This window comes from Anabrus simplex, chromosome X, assembly GCF_040414725.1.
Source record: "Anabrus simplex isolate iqAnaSimp1 chromosome X, ASM4041472v1, whole genome shotgun sequence".
Lineage (NCBI taxonomy): Eukaryota > Metazoa > Arthropoda > Insecta > Orthoptera > Tettigoniidae > Anabrus > Anabrus simplex.
This window is the reverse complement of record NC_090279.1, coordinates 145,369,367-145,381,393: the sequence shown is the minus strand read 5'-3', so window position 1 is coordinate 145,381,393 and position 12,027 is coordinate 145,369,367. Positions and strand designations below refer to the sequence as shown.

At 34.5% G+C, this 12,027-nt stretch overlaps 1 protein-coding gene across 1 annotated transcript in view; it reads right to left on the bottom strand.

The window, feature by feature from the left end:
- bi (T-box transcription factor bifid) overlaps positions 1 to 12,027 on the bottom strand; it is a 498,179-nt gene that overhangs the window by 250,962 nt on the left and 235,190 nt on the right. Inside the window, exons 2-3 of the mRNA XM_067159519.2 lie at positions 8,440 to 8,553; positions 1,759 to 1,921 (exon numbers count right to left, since the gene is read on the bottom strand). Coding sequence (XP_067015620.2) covers positions 1,759 to 1,921; positions 8,440 to 8,553 — 277 coding nt within the window. The remainder of the gene's footprint in view (positions 1 to 1,758; positions 1,922 to 8,439; positions 8,554 to 12,027) is intronic.

Here is a 12,027-nt window from a genome sequence, read left to right as displayed (position 1 = left end):
TTTTTATGGTTCGTGATATTTAAAAGAAATAAGAAAGGATAGAATGGTTTCCTCCATATAAATCTTTCTCCATCACACACACTCTAGTATCCAAACAAACAAACTGAAGTTGATTGTCGTTTATGTAATGCGTTCCATAAAGAAGTATACGAGATTTTAGAACAATCTTTCAGAGGGATTAGCTCATTTAACCCTTCCCAAGCTTAATTAACAAAGGAACGAACAAGTTGAAGAGTAGCTTAATCATCACCTTCTTCTTCTTCTTGTTCTTCTGTTGAAGCCGTCTTCTCACGGAACTTTGACGTCATCGCACAGAATTTTTTCATCTCGCCACGTTTAAACCCATGATTTTGGATATCGGAGGACAGTACCATACCACAGCAAGTAAGAACAATTCTACCGCTTTTCCCCAAGCCCAAGTGAAGTCGCGGGTGTGAATTGTGTGTACTTGGCCAAATTTTATAGACGGATGCCCTATCTGACATTAGCCCAATTTGGAGGGATGTAATCATTACTGTTATGTAGCAAAAGTAATACCGTACTTGATTATTTTCACAATTAATTGTATTAAATATTATTATACTGCACAAATTTCTCCTGAAGGTTTAAAACACAAACGTTTCTTTTTTCCTGGTACTGAGTTCAATAAAATATTCACTTAGGTGAATGGATCACTGAAAATGCCAATAGAAATAAATCAGTAGTTTCAAGAAATCAGAAAATGGAAACTACTTTTCAACACACACAAAAAAGGCTTGTCCTGAACAGTAAAATTTGTTATTACTCAACAGGGATCAAACCTGAAGCTCTTTTTGCTTCAGAAACGGCCAATTTACATCATAAAAGATTAAAGAAACAATTAAAGATTACAGAAAGGAAAACCATGAAAAAAATCTTACGGCCAAGAATTAAAAATGGCATACCTTACTCCAAACCCAACTCGGAAATAGATATATTTTAAAACATCTAAACTTGCTGATAAAATGAGACTGAGAGGAATCCAATTTATAAGCCATGTGTAAAGAATTAATAACCACGGACTTAGTTATCGAATACATAATTTTGTTGCAAATCAAACGTACGAAATCAAAATGATATAAGCAAGTACAGAAATACCTCACTGAATTAGGATCACCAAATCTGTAGGATGTACTTGGTCGTAGGAACAGAAATTACAACAATTGACGAAAATAAAGAACAATTGGACATGGAGGAAAGCTCAACAAATGTTGATACCGCGTGGTCCTAAGTGACCCATTCGCGCAGAAGAAGAAAATATGAAAAGTCTTGTGGTATAATCTCGATTGAGCTCATCAAAGGAGTTGGAGAAAATTTCACAGAAGTTCGGTAGGTTTCTAAATTATGTTGTATATTTTAAAATCTCTAATGAACATAAAGCTGTGTACAACATAAATAAAATGTCGTAAGGTGTCATTCTATTATCATTTTGTTTCAATGTAGTGAAAAGAATACGTGGTGGTAGTTTTATAATTTAATTAAGTAATTCTCACATATTACACGTTTGAAACTCCCTAGATAGAAATGAAGAAATATTATTTAAAAAAATAATGATACAAGGGTCAGTAATATGGGAAACAGAGGAAGGGTTATGGTAAAACGTTGAAGCAAATAAAAGAACACTGCTATTTTTTTTAAAGAAAAAACAGTAGCCAATGTTATACTGCTGCGAGTATCGGCGGAAGGCGCACTCATTCCAAGTTTAAACTAAAAGAATGTGAGGTGTTGATACGAACGTACAGTACTTACAAAGCCGTGCTTGTCTGAAATGTTGTTGGTAAGTTTGAGCTTATGGAAGGAGACCACTTTTTGCATCCACTGCTCGCCGGTCGACGGGGAGTCCGGGTGGATGTACATCCGCTTAGGCATCTCGGGGTCAGCCTTCCCCGCTACCATCCAGCGGCTGTAACAGGCACAACACACATCCAGCGTCTCCTAAACGTAGAGCTTACAAACACGTATACAACGTAACTATTGTAAATCTAAAGCTTATGCTAAAATAACAGCAAATACTAGCAAAAATACTTAAAATTAATCGATTAATATTTTGCACTTTGTACTTAATATTTGCGCAAAAACAAACAAAAACGGAAAGTACGAAATGGATATAATTTAGAATTTTTCTGAATTAATGCAAAAATAAAGAACTTACAAAAATCAATACAAATGTAAATAAATTTTAATTAATCATTTCCCCGAAATTAATGCAAAAACGTTCAAGAATACTGTATAAATAATTAACGAATTTTAATTTACGTATTTTGTCAAAATTAATGCAAAAGCAAAAAATCCGGATCTAATTTAGATCTTTTTTTCCGAAATGAATACCGAGACAAGAAATCATAATCAAAATAAAAGTAAAGCGTTCTTAATTTAGAGACTATGGCGAAATTAAAATATTGCAAAGTCAAACTCAAATAAAATTAAGTCATTTTGAATGTAGAGCTTATTACGAAGTTAGTGCACAAACAAATACAAAATAAACTTTTAATTTATAGCTTATCCCGAAATAGTGCAAAATGAAACAAAAAAGTAAATGAATGCACACAGAAATATAAAACTATACAGAATAACTGGTAATAAATATTCTTAAGGAATTACTGTCCCTAACTAAATTCATTTTCTGAAGACATTTTGAATTTTTAAAGTGCTATTAAAAACTTGTATCACCGAGCTCGATAGCTGCAGTCGCTTAAGTGCGGCCAGTATCCGGTATTCGGGAGAGAGTAGGTTCGAATCTCACTGTCGGCAGCCCTGAAAATGGTTTTCCGTGGTTTCCCATTTTCACACCAGGCAAATGCTGGGGCTGTACCTTAATTAAGGCCACGGCCGCTTCTTTCCCACTCCTAGCCCTTCCCTGTCCCATCGTCGCCATAAGACCTATCTGTGTCGGTGGGACGTACAGCAACTAGAAAAAAAACTTGTATCCTGTTTACAATCATTTACATGACAAAATCTATCTGGAAATTCATTTTCCGTTCAGTTAAAACGTTCTTATTTTCCAAACTAAAGATTTTGCAAAACAGTCTTAACTAGAAAATTAATGTGAACAAAACTGACATTTATATATTATTTGTTCTCTGTCGTTTGGCTTCTTGGCAAATATTATTTCTTTTCGTGAAAACCATCTGCCTCTAGCGTAAACACTACACAAAGGTTTAGTCAAAATCCAACAAGAAGAAATGTAAGATAAATTAGTAATACGGGCAAAGAGTATTTTCTTATCTTTCTTTCAAAATATACTTCAACTGACTTCTTCTGAAAGTCATGAAGGTACCAAGCAACTAATTGCCCATTTTTTTCAAACTCAACGCAGAATGTAGAACTAATTTACCATTAGCATTTTGAATACAAACTAAATGTGTAAATTTTGAAAACAGAACCCTCGTTTTTAAAAAATTTTCTTTTTATTTTATTTTTTTTATTTTTTTATTTTATTTTTTTTATTTAATAAAAAAAAAAAATTTTCTACCGGGCGAGTTGGTCGTGCGCGTAGAGGCGCGCGGCTGTGAGCTTGCATCCGGGAGATAGTAGGTTCGAATCCCACTATCGGCAGCCCTGAAAATGGTTTTCCGTGGTTTCCCATTTTCACACCAGGCAAATGCTGGGGCTGTGCCTTAATTAAGGCCACGGCCGCTTCCTTCCAACTCCTAGGCCTTTCCTATCCCATCGTCGCCATAAGACCTATCTGTGTCGGTGCGACGTAAAGCCCCTAGCAAAAAAAAAAAAAAAAAAAAAATTTTCTTTGTTCAAAATGTCTTTAGAAGTAAACTTGCGTGATTCAGTAACTAATATAATATTAGAGGTTGCTTTCATTCGGAGTACAAATATAATGTAGTCCTTTATTCCACTGTTTTGTTTCGTGTTTGTGTACTGAAAACACTAATGACATTTTCTTGTTAGTGTGTCTAGAAGCGATGGTGATATTTTTCACCGTCCACTCATTACATTAACTATTATAATGAGGTATTATAATGTTGTTTTCTACCATATTTCGATTTTCGGTAATACTTTAATCGTAATCTGAACGGTTGTTTATTCATGTTCAGGAGTTGCATGATAAGCAAATAGTGAACTCGGTCGAGAAATCAAAGTAATACGCCTGTGGACGACACGCTAACTTCGCGACATTGTAGACCATTGTCTTTCTGACTATTTTTTTTTAAATTTGAAAATTGTGACATTCGTGCACAAAAATGTTTACTTTCGTCTTCTACTGTTGTTTTGTGTTTGTTATTTCGTAAAGTCCTATAAACAAACGTTCTGTATTTCCAATTAGTGTATTTATATTACTTTATTTATTTAATTAAAATGACAGGTTAACTAAAAAAATCTCGAAATTATTTTGTAAGTGAAATAGCAATTCGTAAAAAAGCACCTGTGATTTCACTCAGGTTCAAACATCTGTCAAAGGTGATTGGTATTTTCGTTTTATATTAGTTCCAGTTTTACTGACTTAAAATCCGTGACAAAATACACTATTGATTCAAAGCAAGAAAAATACGTTTGAGCAATTAAACAGTAGGTTAATGAAGCCATTGATAACAAGAATGTTGTTATTTTGACATAAATATTATTATTATTATTATGGCTCGGGGCATCTGAAAATTTGGGTGACGGAAGTGTAACCTAGCAACCGTGCAAGTTGTAATGTAAGGTATGTTACCTAGCAACCATACAGGTTGTGATGTAAAGTGTGGATAGATGGCCAGACAATGTTACCTAGCAACCGTACTGGCTATGTCTTACGGCTGGCGCTGATGGATGGTTGTGAACGAGAATGATCATATGATTTTTCCCATAGGGAAATTCGACAGCATCTTTTTATACATAAGTAATGTTCTTGAATATTAGTACGTATTGCCATCTTGTGACGCGACTTAGAAACAGCTTGAAACCAGGCTGTGTTCCTATACTGGGCAGAGTTGGTATTACTGACTGATTTGGTGCATGTGTGGTTAGTAACATATCTATGTTAGGAGTTTTCTTCGTTCATGTATTACTTAATTCTAAAGAAAATTAAATTTTGCTTCTAACATTGTGTTTCTTAGCTTGACTGACATAACAGTTGGCCTTAACATTTATCTAACACGGTAACAACCAATATATACTTACTTTACGTTTGTCTTGAAATCATGTTCTATTCTTGATATGAATTTTAGGAATTTTAGATAACTCCCCCCTTCAACAAATCAGTTATGGTATAAATAAGGTCAAGAATGGAACATAATTCCCTATGAATACACCAGCAAGGAGATCATTCCAGAAAAATGGAAATTGTCAGCTTAGTTGAGGTCAAAAGGACCTGTACCTTGCGCTTGTTCAGTCGCTCCAGAGGAATACACCAGAAATGAAATACGCCTCTCTTAGGTTCCTGAGCACACTAATCACTGGTAATCGTGCCGAACCTGAACTGTTGAGGAAAACGCTTAGATATTAGAGAACAAAGGATCAAATCTCCCGCTAGCAATGCATTTAACTTAAACATTATCAACATACAGGTTCGAAGAAACAATTGAACAAACTTGACTTCACCTTTACGCAAACAATTGTTTCTGAAATCTCTTGAATTCTAAAGTAAATAAAGAACATCTGGCTCGAAATTCTCTACCACTGAAGTGTTCCTAGTAGTGAAGGTGCCAAGTGCAAGTCAAGCACTGCAACGTACAATAGCATTCACTGCCATTATTTATGCTCTCCATGCGTAATTCAAAATAGTTTTTACTGGCCTTCATTCCATATTTCTGACGTGATCTCCTTCCAAGATGTAAACGGACAATGACAATCAAACTACAGCCACAAATGATGTAACAATTAGTCATTCCCCGATTACTTTTTGTAAAAATATTCTTCTAACAACAGTGTGACATAACAAGGCAACATCATACATAGTACATTCAAAGGGATATTTTTAATGTTTTGTTTTATTTGTTTGCTTATGTTTTCAGCCTTGATAATAGTGTGCTACATGAGAAACTTCTTGTACTTTCGTCTTCCTAAGAACAAAATACAACTGTTTATATTCTCTTCCTAATCTCGAAACACGTAGACATCTAAGAGTGAATGAACAAATTAAACATGGATACTGAATGCTAAGCAGTTGGTCTTGCTAAGATGCTCTGCGTTCATCCCTGAACTTTCTTATTCAAGACCTATTTTAATCAGGTTTTTTCTGCGTAAAACAACTCTTTCCGTACTCTGGGTCAAATTCACTGAATTTATCTCTTCGTATCAGTGTTTTATGTGCAACTAAAATTTCGATTCATTAGAGCTGTTTTATTGTTTAAAGTAACAACATTTATGATTTGAAATTAATATTGATTTCCTTTTAATTGTTAGCATACATGTGTATAATTGATACGATAAGAAATTTTTTGTTATTATTTTAGTTCAATTCATATTAATTATCATGATCCATTGATGAAAATTTAATTATTATATTCTGAATCCCCAAGAAAGCAAATATTGAATTGCAAACCAAGAATTTCACTCTGTGTGGCCATATTTGATATAACAGTGTTTCCAATATAAATAATCAAGCTGTCTTTACAAATTAGTGGATACTACAGTATTCTGTTTCAGGTCATTTCGGCAATTCAAAGGTTTCAAGAGACCATATAAAGAATGTTGTAATTTTGGATTGAAACTTAATAAAAATAAAAAAACTTATATTTGTGAAACAATGATACACAAAATTAAAGGGGAAATCGTAAATTATTCTTTGAGTTAGAATGTAAAGAAAGATGTTTTTTTTTTGTATGTTTGTTAGAACTCTTGTTAACACTTATATTCGTTTGTTCTTGATTTACAATTCAACACACTTTCAACCTCAGCAGGAGGTCCATCCTAAAAGTTTCAGTGAATATGGATTTCCTCTGGCGGTTGTTTGAGAAATATACACACGTGTCCTACCCATCCTGCCAACCCTCTAAACTGATTTTATAGCTTCCTTTTATTAGACCACAACAACATATTTTGTATTGCATTTTTTGACGGTGCAAGTGATTTTATCTCAGGCACAACACAACGGGATTGCTACCCGTTTCAAACACTTTGAAAGCAAAGAAAAGCTATGATTAATTTTTATTCAATCAAAGAAATTACGAAGAAAAATATTACTATTTAAATATGAAAGGATTTAGTTCCATAGCAAAAGAAATGACTCATACACGATAATCCAGTAGTATTGACGTTATTGGGTGATGGAATTTACTGAATTATTTATTAATTTACGGGAATTTACGACCCCAGCAGTACATTCATAGAGACAAATCTTAATGTACAGATTCTTTCTCGGCCACATGGGAATCAAATAATTTTTGACAGTAAAATAATTCATAAGAATTAACTGCGAACTTCTTTCGGACACTTTTTATGCTGTACTTCGAGATGTCTAATTCATTACAGTCATTTTTGCTCGTTCTTGAAGATATCCTGCAAGTTATAATTCCTCTGTCTCCAAAGACAAAAACTAGCACAGAAAACGATGATTGGAAACTATTTCTAAGTTTTCTGTTGTTTGCACAACACATTTAGATCCTGCAAAACACAACACAATGTGTCTTTCTTTTCTCCTTTCTGTCAACAGTAAAGGAATGTATGTACACAATTGAGGGAATTATTTGTTTTGCAACTGAAGCATTTTATAATAATGAAAGGTGAACAAATTTGTTACATTATACAGTGTTTGTTCCCAGCTAGAATTATAATTAGTTTTAATTTTTAACAGAACATTCCTGCTTCAAGCAAACTTGTTTAACATAATACAATGTTGCCTTAGCTACGTCACATCACAAACACATCCACAACAATACAACATCTATACAAACAAACAACTGAAACACTTCTAAGCGCATGCTTTCTGACACCTACACAGTTCGAGTAACAAAAAGGCCCGGTAAAACGTTTCACCAAAATAGTTTCTGATCATCTCCGAAAGTTAACAAAGATTTTCTGCCCCTTTCCCAAATGAGCACCAACCCCCTGTAACAGAAGGCTCGGTGTCAAATTTCTTGTCAATACAGTCCATCAAACATTGAGTTTTCTTTTTTGTCAGCCAGCAAGAAATTAAGTATGCAAAGTCAATTTCAAACAACTAGTACCCATGTTCCATTTCAGCCAACCAAAAAACTACACAACCTCACACTTTTCTCATTAAATTTTCAAGTTATAAAATGAACATTTGTTCATTTTATAACATATTGCTTTCAAAAAATTCCCCGGTTTATTTGATGGACTGAAGAAGTTAATTTGTAAAATCACCAAAAATATGGGCAAAAAATCCCAAGTACACACTGGGCACCGCATAAATCATGCAGTTTTGAAAATAAACTGAACAAAAATCCCACGACAACAATTTTAGCGGACTTTTTTTCGTTCTTTTTGTCTCGATCTATTCTGTTGGTATTTTTTTGGTTGTACCTGTTATGGAATTTATATCTGCAGTCGTCTGCCGCTACGATGTCCATAAGAAGGATGTACTTTGCTTTTTTGTCAAGGCCTGTTACCCGGACTTTATAGGCAGGAAACATGCGCCTGTGAAACAAAAAAACAAAATTTCTCTGCTCTAAGTTTCTGTTAAGCAAATCTCTCTCTTTGTTAAGTACCTGTTATGAAATTTATATCTGTAGTCGTCGGCCGCGACTATATCCAACAGGAGAATGTATTTCGCTTTCGAATCCAAGCCCGAAACACGAAACTTCATCTGAGGAAACATTTGCCTGAAATAAAAAATAACATCACAACTAAGGCGAAGTAAAAGAAGAATTATTTTTTTACCAACTTCAACAATGTTAATAAAAACAAGCATGTTCTTCGATTTTCGTTCTTTGCTGTTGACCTTTTTTTCTTGCAGCAAACCTGTTGAAAGAACATTTACAACAGTTTACAACAATCATATCAAAAAGAGAAGATAGATGTTCTTCGAAACAATTCAATGTAGTTTGCAAAGTGTTTCTATATTGTGTGAGTGAGTACACGTTTCATTTAATAACTCTGTTTCTCCACTAAATAAAATACTCAAAATTCTACTGTGATTTTAAGTTTTGAATATTTTCTCTGTACCTTAATTAAGGCCATGACTGCTTCCTTCTCACTCGTAGGTCTTTCCTATCCCATCGTCGCCATAAGACCTATCTGTGTCGGTGCGTTGTATAACCAATTGTAAAAAAAAAATAGATTAATGAAATATCGTAGGCCTATCTGATCTAACTTCACTAAGTTTATACATTTCTTATATAGCCGTAGATAGACAATTTAATGAAGGCAGTTCTGGATTTTTAGTAATGAATGCAAGTGACAAAAATATGTGTTGAAAGAACTTTTTGTTTTGTTTATGATTTTGTGCAAAACACAAACATTCAGATATGATTTTATTTGCAAAATTTGTTCGCTAATGACATTTCAGAAACAAAATGTCTCTCATTGTTCCTCGGATCTATTGAAAAATCAAGAAACACTCCTTAAGACAAGTAAGGTATATTTTTTAAAACGTGTGTTGCGTTCTAAATACAATTGGTCTTCATGAACATTGGAATTATTTAAGATGGCTAAAAATTTGATCAAAGAAAGAGTACTCAGTGAATATAAGATCATCATTCAGATATTAAACACAGATCGAACAGTTCCAAACACGAACAAACACAAATTCACACAAATCTCGTAATTGACAGAACACATCATATTTCATTACAAGCAAAGAGAAAATGAGCAAATACCATGAACTAGAAAACACATCACGTTGGAGAGTCTGGACTACTTGAGGTGATCCCTTTCACCACCACCGAGATCGGGAACTATAATCGTAGTGAAGGTACCTGAGTTCGTGTCCAAGCCGAGTGGTGCCGGGTTTCTGGAAAGGGAGACAGTCTGGTCTGTAAGGCAGATGTCCCACCCCTCTACTTCCCCTTCTCAGCGGCCCTACCACGGGGTTCATTAAACAGACACCAAAACTCAGTGAAGCAGCATAACAGGTTGGCGGCAGCTGGAGGTCCGACAATAGGAAGACGAGCGATCAGCCACTGTGTAGTCTCCAGTCACACACTCTGTACTGATAAGGCGTCAGTCATTCCATGTTAAGAAAACAGTATTGCTCTTACGACAACACAGCTCTGCGCCACAGCATCACGGGAAAACGGTGACACATTAATTTGTGAAACTCAGTATTTACTTTCAAGATAAAAAAAGAGGAAGAATCTAAGCTAGGAATTTTTTTTATGAAATCTAAAGTAGAGGAAGTTTATTTAGGTTTTTACAGCAACAAGCCCCACTCATAAAAGCCTGTTGCTTCAGCAGTTTCCTTTAATCACACAACTGAAACTTTTACCTGATTCTTGGATTGCATTAAGGTTTAAACTGGAGATTGAGTTAAACTCTAACTTGAGTTTAAACCGATGTTGAGTCTTATAATGGCCGGCCTAAGTTAAACTGAGGTGAAGAAGGAAATATACGATCTTGGTAGCAGTGACTTGCAAGGAGGGATGACTATCGATAATGTTTTGTTTACTTCTTGTAGGTAAAATGGCGGACAGAAACAATAAACGTTGTCTTAATTTTACTTGTAAGGAAATAGAATTGCTTGTGCAATTAGTACAGAAATATTTATATAGTCCGTGAAACAGTGGCCTTATGAATTCATCCGAAATGTCCCGTTGTAATAAACGTACTGCCGGAGGCATAAAACCGCAATGCTATTACAGTAGTAGCTGACTGAGAGGTTCTACAGCATGATTTCTGAAATACAAGGAAGTTACTTTATTTTCTAAAATTTACACTTTTGACATGCAAATAGTTCAAAATGTCATTTCTAGATTCTTACATTTTCGTTGCATGTTTTATTCCATTTCACGTTATAAATTTCATATTAGAGCCCGTATTGTCAAAGTATCAACTTGTGAAAATTTAGATTTTATATTTCCACCTTTACAATACTGTAATTATCTTTATTAAAAAGACTACAAATTAATAAAGACAATTACAATATTGTAAAGGTGGAATTATAAAATCTAAATTTTCACAAGTTGATGTTTTATTCCAGCACCAATTTGGTGAAATAGGGTTATGACAGTCTGTTTTGTAAGCCTAAACCTATTTAAAAACTCTTATTTCGTTCAATAATTTGGACCACTTCTTCATCATCGCTTAGTATTTCTTCAAACAACTCAAAAATATCTTCGAGATCCATTCATTCTGTCATGTTGTAAGGTTGTGTATTCTTAAACTTCAGTTTAAACGGTAGATGAGTGGCAGTAAAATTAATCTCTAGGTAAACTTAAGATTAAGTTTTATAATAAGCGAATAACAGACAAACCGAAGTTTAAACTGAACCAACAGTTTAAACCTCTACTATAATACCGGCCCTAAGCGCAGTTTGATTTTGTTCCTTCCGAAGTACCTGGCCCTGCTTGTTTTTATAAACTGTCTCAGCCACAACACAAATAGCCTACATTACTATGTTATTTTCTGTTTCCTAATTTGACCGATAATCGTACGCGTAGAACTTAAGACTTCTTGGTCTTTCTTCTCTTCGCTTCCCAAAATGTCTTCATTTTTCGCTTCATTTTACGTTCGGGCCTCCGTATTAGGGGTTTCTCTTCAAATGATTTTACTTTCATCTTTCCTTCAGAACTCTCTTCTGTTGTGGATAATCTCTAGTGTAATTTCAGCTTCTTCCGCATCCCTCTTGAACTCTTCTACCCACTTGGAGGGGACCTTTAACTCCATGATGTATTTGGTCAGTCGTTTGTCATCCATTCTTAGCAGGTGTCCGTAGAATTTCAGCTTTCGTTTCCACATTATGCCCATGATCTTTTCCGTGAACTTGTAGAGCTCCTAATTTCTCCTTTTCTTCCAAGTCCGATCAGTAGTCTTCTGCTGTCCCAAAATTTTCCTCCGAATCTTCCTTTCCTTCTCGAGATCTTGCAGCTCCCCATTTTAAAAACAAAAATTAAAATAAGACACACTGAAGCGTACAATCCTTCCTGTTTTATTACTAATAATGTTGGATTTCGG